This window comes from Candida jiufengensis (assembly GCF_024610255.1).
Source record: "Candida jiufengensis strain CBS 10846 chromosome Unknown scaffold1, whole genome shotgun sequence".
Classification (NCBI taxonomy): Eukaryota; Fungi; Ascomycota; class Pichiomycetes; order Serinales; family Debaryomycetaceae; genus Lodderomyces; species Lodderomyces jiufengensis.
This window is the reverse complement of record NW_026261562.1, coordinates 2,858,417-2,877,141: the sequence shown is the minus strand read 5'-3', so window position 1 is coordinate 2,877,141 and position 18,725 is coordinate 2,858,417. Positions and strand designations below refer to the sequence as shown.

The 18,725-nt window shown below is 26.5% G+C and overlaps 7 protein-coding genes across 7 annotated transcripts; 4 read left to right on the top strand and 3 right to left on the bottom strand. All coding sequences in view use genetic code 12, as the record gives it.

The window, feature by feature from the left end:
* Positions 1 to 212: 212 nt before the first annotated feature.
* On the top strand, positions 213 to 1,349 carry NTG1 (bifunctional N-glycosylase/AP lyase; the record flags this gene model as incomplete). Its single annotated transcript, XM_051765778.1, has 1 exon — positions 213 to 1,349. One exon carries the CDS (start codon positions 213 to 215, stop codon positions 1,347 to 1,349), a length of 1,137 nt encoding a protein of 378 aa, XP_051619057.1.
* Positions 1,350 to 1,425: 76 nt separating this feature from the next.
* Positions 1,426 to 6,312, bottom strand: KGF54_005015 (BPT1; the record flags this gene model as incomplete). Its single annotated transcript, XM_051765777.1, has 1 exon — positions 1,426 to 6,312. The coding sequence occupies one exon, from the start codon at positions 6,310 to 6,312 to the stop codon at positions 1,426 to 1,428; it is 4,887 nt and encodes a 1,628-aa protein (XP_051619056.1).
* Positions 6,313 to 7,251: 939 nt separating this feature from the next.
* KGF54_005014 (uncharacterized protein) lies at positions 7,252 to 12,003 on the bottom strand (the record flags this gene model as incomplete). Its single annotated transcript, XM_051765776.1, has 1 exon — positions 7,252 to 12,003. One exon carries the CDS (start codon positions 12,001 to 12,003, stop codon positions 7,252 to 7,254), a length of 4,752 nt encoding a protein of 1,583 aa, XP_051619055.1.
* A 1,494-nt stretch (positions 12,004 to 13,497) lies between these two features.
* Positions 13,498 to 15,015, top strand: KGF54_005013 (uncharacterized protein; the record flags this gene model as incomplete). Its single annotated transcript, XM_051765775.1, has 1 exon — positions 13,498 to 15,015. The coding sequence occupies one exon, from the start codon at positions 13,498 to 13,500 to the stop codon at positions 15,013 to 15,015; it is 1,518 nt and encodes a 505-aa protein (XP_051619054.1).
* Positions 15,016 to 15,060: 45 nt separating this feature from the next.
* On the bottom strand, positions 15,061 to 16,167 carry KGF54_005012 (uncharacterized protein; the record flags this gene model as incomplete). Its single annotated transcript, XM_051765774.1, has 1 exon — positions 15,061 to 16,167. One exon carries the CDS (start codon positions 16,165 to 16,167, stop codon positions 15,061 to 15,063), a length of 1,107 nt encoding a protein of 368 aa, XP_051619053.1.
* A 120-nt stretch (positions 16,168 to 16,287) lies between these two features.
* On the top strand, positions 16,288 to 17,613 carry KGF54_005011 (aminoacyl-tRNA hydrolase; the record flags this gene model as incomplete). Its single annotated transcript, XM_051765773.1, has 2 exons — positions 16,288 to 16,625; positions 16,983 to 17,613. The coding sequence occupies 2 exons, from the start codon at positions 16,288 to 16,290 to the stop codon at positions 17,611 to 17,613; spliced, it is 969 nt and encodes a 322-aa protein (XP_051619052.1).
* A 282-nt stretch (positions 17,614 to 17,895) lies between these two features.
* On the top strand, positions 17,896 to 18,638 carry KGF54_005010 (uncharacterized protein; the record flags this gene model as incomplete). Its single annotated transcript, XM_051765772.1, has 2 exons — positions 17,896 to 17,953; positions 18,040 to 18,638. 2 exons carry the CDS (start codon positions 17,896 to 17,898, stop codon positions 18,636 to 18,638), a joined length of 657 nt encoding a protein of 218 aa, XP_051619051.1.
* Between the last annotated feature and the right edge of the window lie 87 nt (positions 18,639 to 18,725).

Genomic DNA, 18,725 nt, shown 5'->3' with positions numbered 1-18,725 from the left:
TAATATAATGAGTTGCAAAAACCCAAACCTTAACATCTCAACATACATACTTACTTCTTGTCTCAGATTTGAAAAGATTTTATTTTAGCGCAGTCTCAAGTATGATCTTCAAATCTAATTACCAAACTAAAACGACTGCATCCTTTCAAAACTTACTTGATACCTAAACAAGCTACATGAGATGGTTTAAGAAATGAAATATTGCTCGAAAAATGGTACAAAAGAGACAACTAAGATCGAAAACATCAAAATATTTTTATGGTGATCAAGTGATTAAAAAAATCAAAGTTGAAAAGTCTAGCGATAAACAAATTATATCGCTGATTAAATCTGAAAAAACAACTCAGTTGGAGTCCAAATGTGACAGTTTAACCAAAAAAGTTTCCAAAGAAGAGTCAAACTCAACCATTACGATTAAAGAAGAAGAAATCAAAGTGGAAAAGAAACTACAACATATTGAAATAGAAATCAATCAAGATGAACTAACACCACCAAACATATTTGCAAAAGTAGATCCACAAGATGAATCAGTTGGTCCTGAAAACTGGTCAAAAATATACAACTCAATAGTTAAAATGAGATCAAAATTTTTAGCACCAGTAGATCATCAAGGTTGTGAATCAATGCCCAATACAATCACTAAAAATTTAAAACTAACTAACCCTAAAAAATACAGATTTCAGCTATTAATTTCACTAATGTTGAGTTCTCAAACTAAAGATGAAGTTAATTTCGAAGCTATGGTGAAATTAAACGATGCATTAAATAAAAAACACCAACAAGGATTTTGCATTGAGGCTGTTTCTCAACTCACTGAATCTGAAATCGATTTCTATATATGTAAAGTTGGTTTCCACAACCGTAAAGCCGTGTACATTAAAAAATCATGTGAAATACTACTACAAAAACATAATGGAGATATACCTAAAACTATAGAAGAAATTATAGAATTGCCTGGAGTTGGACCTAAAATGGGTTATTTATTATTACAATGTGGTTGGGGAATTACAAATGCAGGGATTGGAGTTGATGTACATTTACATAGATTATCATTAATGTGGCATTGGATATCATCAAAAGCTAAATCTCCAGAAAAATGTAGATCAGAATTAGAAAAATGGTTACCTTCTAGATATTGGATGGATATTAATCCATTAATTGTTGGATTTGGACAAGTTATATGTGTTCCAAGAGCTCCTAATTGTGATATTTGTGATTTAGGTAGGTCAGGATTATGTAAAGCTGCTGATAAGAAATTGGTTAAACAACAACTGATTACTGAAGAGAGACGAGTAAAATTAATGAAACAAAGAGCTGATTTAACTAATTTACTAAATGAAATTATATAAATTAAAAAGCTAATGAATATTTATTTATAAATTGTATCAAAAAGCAAAAAAAAAAATTTAACTAATGTCTATATCTCTAATTTATATAACCACCTTCTTTTGATAAGGAGTAAAATATACTATCTTTATTCTTGAGTAAATTTTGGGGTGAATCAAATTCGGCAACTTTTCCATGATCAAGTACTAAAATTTTATCACTATCCATAATTGTATCAATTCTATGAGCAATTGTTAAAATAGTTTTATCTTTAAATTCTGATCTTATAGTTTCTTGAATAATTTTATCAGTTTGTGAATCAACAGCAGCAGTAGCTTCATCTAATACTAATATTTTACTAGTTTCATTTAATAATGCTCTTGCTAAACATAATAATTGTTTTTGACCGGCTGATAAATTTGAACCATTTTCTTCAATTTGTGCATCTAATCCCTTTTTATTTGTTAATTCATCTGCATTAGAACTTGCCGTTTTCTCATCTTCTGTTGGTTCAGTTTCCATAGTTTCAACATGTTCCTTAAGATGAGCTAATTCCAAGGCTTTCCATAATTTTTCATCATTATATTCTCCAAATGGATCTAAATTCTCCCTGACTGATGCTCTGAAAGTATGTGCTTCTTGTGGGATGATTGTTAAATGATGCCTCAAATCATATAATCCAATTTCTCCTACATTTATACCATCAATTTCAATATCACCACCAGTAGCTTCTATAATTCTAAATAATGCTAATGTTAATGAAGATTTACCAGCACCAGTTCTACCAACAATACCAACTTTTTCTTTGGAGTTAACAGTTAATTCAATCTCTCTTAACACTGGATCTAAATTTTTTCTATAAGCAGTACTATATTTTTTAAATTTAACAATCCCTTCACCTGGCCAAGTTGGATCTGGTCTCTTGTCCTCAATAACCATTGGGGCTTCACTTGGTAAATCACAATATTCGATGATTCTTTCAATTGCAACACCTTCAGATTGTAAATCAGCCCAATATCTAACGACAGAATTCAAGACATATGTAATAGTTAATGAATAAGTCATAACAAAACCTAATACACCAGGTAAAATTGGGTACTTACCACCTAAACTAACAACAGCTAATAAAGCAGTTGAAAACATTATAGTTGAAGATATAAATTGTAATCTCATAGATAACCATCTATTACAATTTTGAATAACAACACCAATTAAAGTCTTTTCATCAATGAATTTCTTACTCTTGTGAACAAATCTTTCTCTTTGGAAAAATGCTTTGATTGTATCAACACCATTTATAGTTTCTTGTATAGTTGCTAAAACTGGAGATTTGGCAACAGATTCTAATCGTTTCAATTCTCTTGCAGCAGGAATAAATCTTGCTCTAAAATAATTATAAATAAATAATAAAATACCAATAATGATAATCATTGCAGGTAATGAATAAAATATAACAGCAAATGTAACACAACCACTTAAAACAGTTGTAATAAATCCAATTAAAGTCCATGGTAAATGCATATCAATCTTACCAATATCTTCAGTAAATCTATTTAAAATTCTTCCAACTGGTGTAGTATCAAAGAATGACATTGGAGAATGTAAAACTTTATCAGCCATTTTATCATGGAAGTAAGCTGCTCCTTTAATGATACAATAACCCCATATAACTAAAGCAGTTAAATAAGTCAATAAACCAGAAAGTACTCCAAATAATGCATAAATACCTAAAAAGAATGTTGGATTGACAGTTCTATTTTCTTCTTTATTTAATCCTGACCAATAACTCAACAAATATTTTTGACTGACTGTAATCAATAATGTAATTAAAGTACCAACGACATAAACTGAAAAATATTTATAATCACAAGCCATAATATATTGTTTGAAAATATCCCAGGGTACTGTTCCCTTTTTAGATTCTTCTTCAACATGACCTGTTTTTCTAACAACACCTTCTTCATCTTCATCATCTTTATCATATGAATGATTATAGGATACTAATGATGCACGACGTAAAACAGCTTGTTCAACAATACCTCTATTAGCTTCACCAACATAATCACAAATTTCATCGACTAAATCTTCAGTTTGTAGAGCTTCTTTTGGATCAATTGGTCCATTGTTTATTGGTTCTGTATTGATTGGTTTATGTTCTGGCCTATCTTCTTCTTTAGTTTCATCTTCATCAGACAGTGAGTTTTCAGTGCCACTCTTTTTACCATATTCTTTGATTAATTGAGCTAAATCACCGTTTGATTGCATAACTTTTTCGTAATTACCATGTTCAACAATTGCACCTTTGGATAACAAATAAATGTCAGTTGCTTCATGTAAGACAGGTATAGAATTAGTGGCCAAAATTTTAGTACGACTTCCAATTATACCATCATCAGATAAGACTTGTTTGATCAAAGCTTTTCCAACATGAGCATCAACAGCAGATAAGACGTCATCCAATAAATAAATATCAGCTCTTGAATAAACAGCTCTAGCTAATGAAATTCTTGCTTTTTGACCACCACTTAATGAAATACCTTTTTCACCAACAACAGTCTTATCACCATCGGGTAAATTTTTGAAATCAGCAATTAATTCACAAGCAGTAATTGTTTTTCTATAAAACTCAGAATCATATCTGTGACCAAATAAAATGTTTTCTTTAACAGTACCATTCAAGATCCATGGTGATTGTGGACAATAAGCAATTGAACCAAAAGTCTCAACACTAGGTGAATTAGCATTAGAATTGTCAGAATACTGAGGAATCTTAATTGGAATATCACCCAAAATTGCACGAATTAATGTCGATTTACCACTTCCAACTTTACCAACAATACATGTTAATTTACTCTTTTTAGCAACAAAATTGATATCTTTTAAAGCAATATTAGTTTTTGGGGTATCTTGAACTTCACTTTCTTCATCTTTAAATTCTTTAACATCAGTTGAATTTGTATTCCATTCAAATGTAGCATTTTTAATAATAACTGAATATTCAGAATTATCACTTGCTTCAGGATCTCTTTTAACATGACCATTTTGATCATCTGCTAATTCATCAAGACAAAGCAAATCTCTTATACGACCTAATGAAGTTGTAACTTCAATTCCTTCTACAATGAAATTTGGAATTAATAACATTGGATCAGATAATAAATCAAATAAAGCTAAAGCTGGGAAAACAATATCCGGAGTTAATGGAACTGAATAAAAATAAGAATAAGCAGCATAAGTTGAACAACTAATAAAAAATGGAATACAAGACCATAAAAATTGAGCTAAAGCACTAACAACACCTAATTTCTTGATATTATATAATTCTCTACCATTTCTTATATCACTTAAACGTTGCAACATTGGTTTTTCCCATGAATAAAATTTAATACTTTTAGCAGAATTTAAAATTTCTGTAATTAAACTTGTTCTATCATCTTTATCTTTCATTAATTGTAAATAATATTTTGACATTGATGTATTTACCCAAGTTGCAATTGGAGTAACAATAAGTGCTGTTATAACACCAGCCCAAGTTGCTCTATTAAATAATTTATATAATGCAACTAAACAAACTCCCAATCTTAAAGGAGCAGAAATAAAATCTCCAAGACTCCAACAAAACCAAAAGATAATATCAATATCCATAGTAATATGATTTATAATATCACCAGTTGGTTTATTTTTTCTTGATTGTGGAGATAACCTCAAAGATTTTTCATATATAATTGTAGTTAAAGCAGATTGAATACCATAACCCATATTGAATTGTAAACTAAAAGATTGATTAAAAGTTATGAAATTAGCACACGATATAGCAAACATAGTAGCTGCCCAACCATAACCAATAATAATTGGTGGTTTTACATCACTATAAAAATAAGCTGTGAAAAATTGAATAAACTTCATCAATACAAAAGGTTGAGTGAAAACTAAAGCAGTTTCAATAACTTTTAAAGCAAAACTTAAATGAAATTCTGGTGAAAAAGCAGCGAAAATAGCAGCAAATAAATTTGGTTTATTTTCACCAACTTTTGTTCTTCTTATAAATGCCCAAACATACCAAATCCAAGAAGGTTTTTTACTTAAATGAGTTACTCTATAATCCCAATTCTTGATAACTTTTGCTTTACTTGCATCACAACTAAGACCACCTAAAACATTTGGTAATTCATCAAATTTAATATCATTAGTTTTATAAATTTTATCTATAATTGGTTGTAAAAAATAAAATGTTAAATATGAAAATAAATTTATTTTATCTAAAAATGGAACATTATTATCTTCAAATCCTGGTTTATAATATCCTACTTCTAGTATAAAAATTGATAAACTATTAACTAACATTAAAATTTCTATTATATATGAAGGTCCATTAAGTGCATAAATTTTATGTTTTGAGAAAGAATCTTGTATAAAAATTCCAAATGTGAAAAAAGTATTCGATAACCAATATAATAGTGAAACATTTGTTGGAATTGGTGAATTTCTAAATTCTATTAAAATTGTTAAAAATGCTAATAAAGTAACTGCTAAAATTGGTATAAATACAGCTACATTAGTTAAAATCCAAAATAGTATAATAAATACTACTTGAGCCAATACTAAAAATACTTTGAAACTTTGTAGTATTGGAGTTGATGTATATATGAATGATTGCTTCCTATTTTTAATTGATAGTTTGATAATCTTATAAGCAAACCAAAGTCCAAAAAATAAATTAATAAATACTGATAAATAATAAATAAATTGAGGATTTAATGAATTACTATGATTTGAATATAATATATTTGGTATTTTCAAATGATATTTACCAATTGATTGTAATTTTATTAAATCATCTTGATTCAGTTGATTCAGATTCAAATTCAAATTTAAAAAATTAAAATTATGTAAAAATGATATTGGATTTAATGTAGATAGATGAAAAGGTGTATACCCTAAAATCAAATCATCTTTTAAATTTAAATTTAGCGATTGATTATTCATAAAGAATTGATCTATTAATAATTTGATTTTAAAATTAATAAGAAAAAAAAGAGAAGAAATTAGTTACATTTAAATAAATATAAAAATTGAAATTCAAATTGGTTGTTTCTATTTAATACTAAAAAAAGGATTTTCAATATTAAGTTAATGTATGTAGATAATTAATATAAATATAATATTTTGTGTAATTTTTCAGCTTGCGATAAAAACGACTGTAGTACTATTTAGCTGATTATGAAATATCAAATAAAATATAAATAAAACAAAAAATGAGTAATAAAAACAATAACAAACAACGTTTAGCCTTACTTCAATCTAACATTGTCTTCCACGACATGAATATTAGTAGGTTTGAAGCTACAGAGTTTGAATTTCGGTAAATTAGATTTAAGAGTTGTGGTTATACTTAATATTCGCTAGATTCAATCAAGTGAAAAAAAAATAATAATTTGATGTAAGTTACATTCTCAATTTCTTGTGATGATGGTATGAAAATTCTGAAACAGAAATACAGACCAAATTATAATATTATTGTAGTAGTAATTTGACATATTCATATTTTTCTTGATTGTATTGAAAAATTGATGCCATTTATTTGTATGGATTTAAAATTTATTATATTTTTTTCTCTCTCGTAAAATTTAGTAAAAGGACTGTATATAAAAAGGATTTAGTTTTGAAGTTTTTTAAATGGATTTAAACTAAAGTCCGAATCTTTTTTCACACGGCTTTTACTTTTTTAATGTTTTTGTTTACTTTTTAATTGTATGTATTTCTTATGACTCAAATAATCATCTAATTAAGTACATAAACAAGTTTTTAAGAATCTGGCGAATGATAGAGCAATTTACAAATTTTGTAACCAAGCTAGTCTTAAAATGCGATATCTCTTATATCTATAAATTAATATTCTATACTATTGAAATATATTGTACTTAACTAAATATAACCACCTTCTTTTGATAATGAATAAAATATACTATCTTTATTCTTAAGTAAATTTTGAGGTGAATCAAATTCTGCAACTTTACCATGATCAAGTACTAAAATCTTATCACTATCCATAATTGTATCAATTCTATGAGCAATTGTTAAAATAGTTTTATCTTTAAATTCTGATCTTATAGTTTCTTGAATTATTTTATCAGTTTGTGAATCAACAGCTGCAGTAGCTTCATCTAATACTAATATTTTACTAGTTTCATTTAATAATGCTCTTGCTAAACATAATAATTGTTTTTGACCTGCTGATAAATTTGAACCACCATCTTCAATTTTAGCATCTAATCCCTTTTTCTTGATAATTTCATCTGGATTTTTCAGTTTTGATTTTTCATCTTCTGTTGGTTCAGTTTCCATTGATTCAATATGTTCTTTAAGGTGAGCTAGCTCTAGAACTTTCCATAATTTGGCATCATCATATTTACCAAAAGGATCTAAATTTTCTCTTACTGATGCTCTGAAAGTATGTGCTTCTTGTGGTATAACATTTAAATGAACTCTTAAATCTAATAACCCAATTTCTCCAATATTTATACCATCAATTTCAATATCACCACCAGTTGCTTCAATAATTCTAAATAATGCTAAAGTTAATGAAGATTTACCAGCTCCTGTTCTACCAACTATACCAACTTTTTCCTTTGAATTTATTTCAAATCCAACACCTTCTAAAACTGGTGGTAAATTTTCTCTATATTTAGTACCATAATTTTGAAATTTAATAACTCCCTTTTCTGGCCAATTAGATGGTGGTCTTTTATCCTTTATAATCATTGGAGCTTCACTTGGTAAATCACAATATTCAATAATTCTTTCTAATGCAACACCTTCTGATTGAACTGCACTAATTTGTTTAATCAAATTTGATAAAATCAGTGAAATATTTAATGCATAAGTCATTATAAAACCTAATGTAGCTGGTGAAATTGGATTTTTACCAGTTAATGTCCATACTGAAAAAGATGCAGTTGAAAATAATATTATAGCTGATATAGATTCTAATCTCATTGATAACCATCTACTTATATCAACACTTACCATATTTACTAAAGTTCTTTCATCAATATATTTTTTACATTTATGAATAAATCTATCCTTTTTATGATATGCTTTTATTGTATCGACACCATTTAAACTTTCTTGAATAATTGATAATACTGGAGATGCAGCTATAGATTGTAATCTCTTCAATTCTCTTGATGCTGGAATATATCTTACTCTATAATAATTATAAACAATCGATAATAACAAGATAATAATTATAACTGGTGGAACTGTTATAATAAGTACTGAAAAAGTAATTATTGCAGTCATAACTAATCTAAAAAATGAAATTAATGTGAAAGGTAATCCAAAATCAATTGTTGAAATATCTTGAGTAAATCTATTTAAAACTCTACCAACTGGAGTTGTATCAAAAAATGACATTGGTGAATGTAATACGGCTTTTGCCATTTCACTATGGAAATAAGCAGCAGCTTTGATAATACAGTATGACCAAAGAATAAAATAACCAACATATGTTAAGAATCCAGCAAATGCTCCTGCAGCAGAATATAAACTTAAATAATATCCAGGATCAACAGTTGAATTATATTCTTTATTTAATTCAGTCCAATCTTTTAAAATATAGGTTTCTGCAACATTAAATAATTTACTTCCTAATATAGTTGCTAAAAATAAACTGAAATATCCAAGATTACATTCTTTAATGTATCTAAAGATAGTTTGCATTGGAACCATTCCCTTTTCTTTTTTCTCTTCTTCAAGAGAAGTTACTGGTTTATTACCTCCTTCAAAGGTATCAGCATCTTCATATATGTGATCAAATGATGCAACACTAGCACGACGTAAACGTTGATTACTAATTTCCCCTTCGATAGTTGCAATATTACCTTCAGTTATAGCATTTTCAAGTTCAACTAAATGTTTATTTGTTTCATCTTCAATTGTTGATTCTTCTTTTTGACGTCCATGCTCTTTTACTAAATTGGCAATTTCTCCGTTCTTGTCCATGGCTGTTTTAAAATCTCCATGTTCAATTATCGATCCTTTGGATAATAAATAAATATCATTTGCTTGATGTAAAACTGGAATAGAATTTGTTGCTAAGATTTTTGTACGACTTCCAATAATTCCATCCTTGGATAATACTTGTTTAACTAAAGCTTTACCAACATGAGCATCAACAGCAGATAATACATCATCTAATAAATAGATGTCAGCTCTTGAGTACACTGCTCTTGCTAATGAGATTCTAGCTTTTTGACCACCACTTAATGATATACCTTTTTCACCAACTATAGTTTTATCACCATCTGCCAAAGTCTTAAAATCTGCCACTAACTCACAAGCTATAATAGTTTTTCTATAAAACTCAGAATCATATTTGTATCCAAATAAAACATTTTCCTTAACGGTACCATTTAAAATCCATGGGGTCTGAGGACAATAAGCTATAGATCCAAAAGTTTCAACACTTGGTGTTTTAGAGGTATCATTATCTTTATAACCTTCTTGTTTAATTGGTATGTCTCCAAGAATAGCATTTAATAATGTTGATTTACCACTACCGACTTTTCCAACAATACAAGTCAATTGACCCTTTTTGGCAATGAAATTAATGTCATTCAAAGCAACATTGGTTTTACTTTCACTTTCTCCTTCAACTCCTTCTTCTTCATCTTTATAAGAAGTCTCAGGCTCATTCGAATCCCAAACAAAAGTAGCATTTTTAATCTCAACCGAGACGTCACCTTTAGGATATTCATCTCTTTTGATTTTACCATTTTGACTTGGACTAATTTCTTCTAATGTTAAAAATTCTTCCAATCTTCCCAAAGAAACTCTAACTTGAAGTAAACTAACAATAAAATTTGGTATAATAGCCATTGGCATCATTAATAAACCTACTAAACTTAACGCGGGAAATACAATTTCTGGAGTTAAAGGTGTATCATAGAACCAAATGAAACCTCCAAAACATGCAACACTAATTAAAAAAGGTACACAAGACCATAAAAATTGAGCTAACGCAATAACAACACCAATTTTTTTTAAATTTTGTAATTCTCTATCATTTCTTATGTGACTTAATCTTTCCAACATTGGAGTTTCCCAACTATATAATTTAATATTTTTAGCAGAACTTAAAATTTCAGTAATTAATGAAGTTCTTTCATCTTTATCTTTCATTAATTGTTTATAACTTGTGACTACTGTTGCTTGAATTATTGCAATCATTGGAGCTGAAATTAATGCAGCACCTAAACCAAGGAATGAAGCCGATTTAAAAAAATTGAATAAAAATATTAAACAAACAATAAGTTGAAATGGACTTGATACATAAGTACCCAACGATAAGAAAAACCCATTAATTTGACCAATATCTACTGAAATATTGTTTATAATATCACCAGTTGGTTTTTTTCTTTTAGATGCAGGTGATAACTTCAAAGCTTTTTCATATATTAATACTGTTAATGCACTTCTTATAGACATTGCCAGTTTATTTTGTAAAATTGCTGCTTGATTATTAACAATGAAATCAACAACACTAATCAAGAACATCAATATAGCTAATGAATATCCAACAATAATTGGTGGTCTATCTTCTTTTTTATGGTAAGTGTAGTTACTGAAAAATAATATGAATTGTTTGAAAACAAATGGTTGTGAAAACATTAAAAACACATCAACAAAACTGTAAATCAAATCACCAATTAAGTATTTATAATAAACTTTGAACATAGCGCTAAACAATACTGGTTTACTTTCATATTTCTTCCTAGTAATGAAACTCCATATCTTACTAAAAAAATGATTCTTAACTTTTAATTCATTATCCCAATATATTTTCAAAATTGGTGTATGTTGATCACATTTAATATCCTCTATAACATTTGGTAATTCTGATACTTTGATATCATCTGTTTGAAAAATCTTGTTAATTACTGGTTGTATAAACCCAAAAGTAAAATAAGAAAGTATATCAATTCTTTTATTCTCTTGTTCATCATCAGTTTTAAAACCAGGTTTATAAAATTCAGCTTCTAAAATAAATAAAACTAAGTTGAGAACAACTCCAACAGTTTCTAAACCATATGAAGTTGGATCAATTGCTAATATTTTATGTTTGGAAAAGGTATCTTGAATTAAAACAACAAACGAATAAAAAAAACTAGCAAGCCAATATGTAAGTAAAGAAGCACAAGAAATTGTTGATACTCTATATTCATAAATCGATAAAAAGCTAGCTCCAATAATAGTAATTATGTTGTAAAACACGTATTGATTTGAAGTAAAGAAATATAATATTGTTTGAATGACAATTAAAGATACCAATAAAAAATATTTTAGTATTTGAATCCATGAAGTTGGAATATATTTCTTATAAATATTTTTATTTTTAAAAGTCAATTCAATTGATTGATAAATAATAAATAATAAACTAACCCCATTAATAATTGAACTGATTAATTCAACAAATTTAGGATTTAAGGAATTACTATGTGGTGAATATAATGGAGATGGAAATTTCGATTGAGCGGACGAAGTTGTGTAATCCTTGAGTTCATCACTCAAGTATGAATTGAAAAAATTGAAATTATGGAATAAACTCAATGGCTTTAAAAAAGCATATTCTATGTTTGAATAATCATGAATATTAGACCATGAAATATTACTCATTTTTGAACTTTTGAAATATTCTAGTAAATTATAATTGCAAATTAATGTTCTATCAATTTATTTCATGACAATTAAGTGAATATATATAGGAATGTTTACTAAAACCTATTAGATCAAGTGGTTATCAATTATTTATTAGATTGATAAATTAGAATTTAAAAATTTTGGCCACTCTATTAAATGGTTATAATTGTTATAATAAAATTATTATTGTTGTATTTTTAGATAACTAAAAACTAACAATATAATATTAGTATAATTTATTGTAATAGTATAATACAATATTAATACAATATGATGCAAGTAAGACAAAAAAATTAGATTTTTGACATGTTTCAATTTAAAAGTTTATTGAACAATTTGAAAACATGTTCAAAATTATACTTATAGTCTAAAAAATTAATAAAGCCACAAAATGAATTAATTACAAGGGAAGGGCCATATATTGATAGAATTTATAAAGAGAGCGCAAAAGTTATCAATAATGTAAGTTATCACTTAAAGGATTAAAGGGTTTCATTTCAAGTTACATTTCAATTTAATTTATTTAAAATAAAGTAGGTGAAAATGTATGTTTTAAGCGTTTTAATCTTTTGATTACAAATACTACCTGAATGAATTTGAGTCAACATGAATACTATACTCTAGTTATAGTCGTTGTCTAAAACTTGAATTTAGTATAAACAAATACCTTGTTACAATATATGTAATTTTAAATGTCTCAAAATTATACAGAAAATTTGTTATCTATTCAATCAGTAAAATAAATCTAATAAAAATTAAGAGCTTGACAAAACTTCATAAGGGCTTCTATAAACAATGTTTTAATAAAGTCATCAGTTTCCTATTTTTCAATAAGTTTTGATATTCTAAGAGATATTTATAATTCTAAATTAGTATCAAAAACTATCATATTTGATATCAAGCTGTACCGAATACGGATAAATTAATTCTATATACTTAATTAGTCTAATTATTTTGCGTTTTCAGTAATAACTCTCAAATATATAATAAATTCATTCCCATATTATTTGAAGTTGAATATAAGTTAGTTTCTTTTCACTTTTCAATGACTGCTAAAACTTTTGAAATCTAACATTAAGTTACATCTATATTTGATAAAAATAATTAATTTTTTATGTATCTACTAATTTACTATTACTCTTAACACTCTTACACACAAAATCGCGATCTCACTACTTTACAATATTTATTATTTTTATTAGTTAACAAAAAGATTAAAGTATTAACACTAAACCAATTATCAAATAATGTATTATTTTTAACAACCAAATATATATTCTCATCACAAGACCCTTGCAATTAACCCCCCAGTTGGGGTACACATAACTATTCATTATACTTATTAATCATTAAAAATTGAACAAGTGATTGAAAAAATTAATCATTATTAAAACAGTTTAAGGTTGAAAACTATACATAATATTATACTAAAAATAATCTAATATTCAAGATTTTGCTCACAATTTAATCATGGAGAACCAAAACTTTTTATTGCCATTTGCATTTACTAAAACTTCATCATTTAATGAATCAGATATTTTGAATACAACTCCAAGAAATAAATCAGAAATTGATGAAAATGCAAGTAGTTTTTATCATACAAGAAAAACAATTGAGGTTGAGGTTGAAGTTGATAAAACTGATAAATTGAAAAATAGACCAAAATTGAATTTAAATCCATTATCTATGAAATCTTTAAAACGTAGAATGGGAGAAAGTTTTAATGATAAAGATGATGTTAAAAAATTGGATTTTGGTGATAAAGAAGAATTAATTGATAGTGATGACAACGATAAGAGTAGTAACGAAAAAGAAGAAGAAGAAGAAGATTATGAAGAAGAACCCACTTTTGTTGATGAAGAAGAGAATGAAAATGATAATAGACCATTACCACCTAGTTCACCAATTGGATCAATTCATAATGAAATTAATTTAATGTCAGAATTTGATTTTAATACCAACCCAACAACAAGTTTTCATGTACCTAAATCACCACCTAAAAAAATTAATAATCTATATAGTGATCACTTAAGAACTTCACCACATAAGCCAATAAGTTCTGATACAGATTTTGGAATTGATAGATTTAATAGGTATAGAGGAAGTTTTAATGACAATTATAAAAATCTACCGACTTCTTCAAGTATTGATGAAGATTTTGCAAGTATAAGAGAAGAAAATAAACAATTATCATTTAACAAGGCAAGAAATATTATATTCGAAGCATTTGAAAATACAAGAACTATTATTGATTTACGATCCATGAATTTATATGAAATACCTGATGAAATTAAAGACTTAAACAATTTAGTTATATTTGATAGCTTCAGTGAGGAAACTTCAATAGAGTTCCCATATCAGTTATATCTAAGTGGTAATAAATTAACTCAACTATCAACCTCATTATTCAAATTTACAAAATTACAAGTTTTATCACTAAGACAAAATAAATTAGTATCATTACCACCAACTATAAATAAACTAGAGAGTTTAATTGATTTATCATTGAGTTCAAATAAATTACAATTTTTACCATTCCAAATTCTAGATTTGCATAAATTGTCAATTCTCACATGTGGACCAAATCCATTTGTGAGTTTACCATCAGATGCTATTCCTTTGTTATCAAAATCGTCCAAAAATTCAGCATTCCATCCAAAAGCTAGATCAGAAATTAACTACCTAATCACAAAAACTACTACATTACCATCATTAAAATCATTATGTCTAAACACAATAGCAAAACATGATGTATCATATCAAGAGACGAAAGAATGGAAAAAACATACACCAAAACTATATCATAACCTAATAATCCAAGCAATAAGAAAAGGTAAATTCAATGATAATTGTTCACAATGTAAAATTGTTGTAGTTGAACCAATAGCAGAAGTTTATGAATGGTGGGATCTTTTACAAAATAAAAATGTTCCAATTAGAAAACAATTTTGTTGTCAATTATGTATAAACAAATATTTAGATTCTTAGCATAGCATTAATTAAATTAGAAATATTTTAGATACTTTTTTTTTTTCATTCAAGTGTAACATAATTAGATGGTAATTTCCCCCTTCTATTACCTAGTTCACCTTCCCACCAATCACCATCTTTTGATAAGATTTTAATTCTATTACCTTTACTAAATGAAAGATGTTCTAAATTATTAGTTTGATAATCATATAAAGCAAAACAAAAATTTAATTCTTGTTCTTTAGTTTGTAATTTTGAAATCTCTTTTTTTTCATAATTTATAATACCTAATTCTTCTATTTTAGAATATAAATGATTGTTTTTATCAGTAAAGTTTTTAATTATTGTTTCTGTACTTTCATTGTGTTTATTAAATGATATTAATTGTTTTAAAGTAACATAATTATATCTTAAATTTAAAAAATAAACGTCTACTTGAACATACCCCAAAATTTGTTTCACATATTCACAAACTTGTGGTAATTCATTTTTTAATGTATTATTTACAATATCATATTTGTGTTTATAATCTTCCATTTTTCTTTTTGTAGAATATAAAGTATTGTTTTGTTTTAAAGATAACTCATTAGCTTGTTGTTTAAACAATAATGAATCATAATTATTACATAAGTTGTCATAATCAATAAGACTATTGTTTCTTTCTCTTAATTTTTGATGAATAATCTTAAACATTTCTAAAACACCTTCCAATTTGTTTACATTATAATGAATAAATTCATCAATTTCAGAACCAATATCAATTTTAGATATCAAGTTTTTATATTTCATCATATTATTCCATTTATTATGTTTTTCTTCAAATGTTTCATGAGTATGATTAAAATCACAAAATGGATTAATTAATAAACTAAATGAATCACCAATTGATATAGAATCCTTTAATAAATCAGACATTGATTCATTCATATGTTTTAAGTAGTTAATTAATCTTTTTAGCGACTCTTCTTGGGTTTTAAATTGATCTTGTAAAGTATCAAATTCTTCATCTACAGTATATGATTTATCATTTAGATTAATTTTTCTTCTTATAATTTGAGGAGTTCTTTTAATTTGATTCCAATCTATAATATTGCTCTTGATTACTTTCTCATCTACTAATTTTAAAGTCTTAGCTACTTGATTACTTAGTTTGTTTAGTTCTTGATTCATTATGTTTTGGTAACAGTTAGGTGGTAATATAAATAACAAAAAACATTATTGTTGCAAAAAATTTAAATCTAAAAAAAATAATTGGCAACCAAATCACAGATCTCTGAAAAATAACCAATTATGATTCAACAAGATAATTCTCAAATAAATCAAACAATAAGTAGTTTAGATATAGCAAAAGAAAGCTTGGATAAAATAGAAACAGTATTAAAAACCAATGGATACAATTTAAATGATTCATCATTAAATATTGAATTTCCAACTTTAAAAGAAATTAGAAAATGGGTTAATCAAGATGATAAAATTTTAAAAATTGATTGGGATAAAGTTGAAAATTGTTTTGCTATTATGTTGAATGAATATTTGGAAAAGACTAATGAATTAAAACGTAAAATTGAAGATTGTGCTGAAGTACGTATAATAACTCGATTTTCTGGTGGTGAATTACGAACTAACTTGTTTTAAAGCGCAGAAGAGCATTAATCGATGAAAGTCTAAATTTAGAAGTAGAAGCAGTCAAACCAATGTATGTATAGAAAAAATACTGCGGCTGTAATATCAATTACTAATTCAGTCTTTAGTTTAGGTGAAATAAGTGAGTTAATTGTTGTAAAAGAAAAAGAAAATAACTCATTGAATGGTACAATAAATGAAACAATAAAATACGTAAGAAAAGGTTTTGAAAAAATTGATAATCCCACAAATTCAATAAATAATAATACCATCACTAACAAGAACCACAATAACAATAATGAACAAAATAATACCACTGAGTAATCACAAAAGATAACAACTACCAAAAAAATGCTATATAGTTTAATTAATACTTTTCTACCTATAAATCCAAATCCTTATTTAAATTTTACTCGTTGTTTATTTATTGCATCAATTGGAAATCCTGAACCTCAATTTAAAGGTACAAGACATAATGTTGGACATAAATTAATGGATCAATTAATTGAAATATACTGGAAAGATCATTTATACAAACAAGGTTCTTATTATTATTCCAAAAAATATCCAAATTTAATTTTATTTAAATCAAATGATACATTTATGAATTTACAAGGTAGACCAATTCAAAAACATTTTCAACAATTTCATAAAAACTCAAAACTAGTAATATTACATGATGAACTAGAACAGCCTTTAGGGAAATATCAAATTAGAAAACCCGGAACTTCGTCAAGAGGTCATAATGGATTAAAATCAATTGATGGAGTTTATAAAAATAAATATACTAAAATTGGTATTGGGATTGGTAAACCAAGCTCTAAAAATATAACTAATTATGTGTTACTGAAATTTGATCCAAAGGAAGAAGAAACCCTTGATTTTGATGTCTTACCTAATGTTGTTAAAGATTTAGAGAAAATGATTGAACAAGACTTGAAATTGTCCAAGCAAACCGAGAAAGTTGAAGAATCCACGAATTCAAATATGTAAATAGTTTGGTAATAGATTTGTGTAATTACAAATATCATTTGTTGTTTATCATTAAGTATTTAGTCATTTAAGAATGACTCTCTAAATAAAGTTGTAAAACATTCGAGATTATATTAGTTGTATATTAGTACTTCATAATAGATAACGGAATAAAATAAAATGATATAATTTGAAACTTACTTTATTTTTCTTTTTACGTTCATTTATATACCACGAGTTTAATTTTACACTTTGAAAGCATTTCACTTTATTACAATATTTATTAAGTTTGAATGACTTTCAATGGAATTTACGATTGACTTGATTGCAGAAAGATCTGTACTTAGAGAGTCAATTAAAGGTATGTATTTTTACATTTTGCATTCTTTTGAAAGAGGCTGAATCAAATATATTGAATATCAAGTTTATATACTAACGTGATATAAGGTATTATATGGACTATATTCTTTAATAGATTATTTGGACCAACAATCCCATCAACTAATGAATTTTTATCAATAACTTATCCATTAGCAACTAATTTACCTGATTTAGAAGCATTAATTGATGAAAAAATATCAGTTTTTATACGAACAATAATTGATAAAAAACCATTACCGATAAAGGGTATTATAAATATTCAATTTTTAACCAAATCAAATTCAAAAAGGAAAAGTAGTGGATGGTTTGGTAGAGATTATGAATCTGATGATTCTAAAATTTGGGAAACTTGGATTATAAATATTGAATGTTTACCTATAAAGGAAAGAACTTCAACTACTTCAACTTCAACATCAACATCAACCAAGCCAGAATATTCACAAGCTGTTGAAATTTCATTAAAAAGTTTTGAAAATAATTTATTCAAAATTTATGAATTTGTTGATAGAGAAAAAGATCATATACCTCCAATTACTTCTTTGGAAACTTCACCATTTCCTTATACTATAAATATTATGGAGTTTGGTAAAAAATTAACACCAGAGAAATCAAATAGTGATTCTGATGAAGGTTGGGGAACTTATATTAAAAAAATACTAGATTAAAATAATATCCTCTAATTGTTATAGTGTATATAGTAGTAGTATAATGTAAAATAAAAGTAATCTTATAGCCAAATACTTACTTAGTAG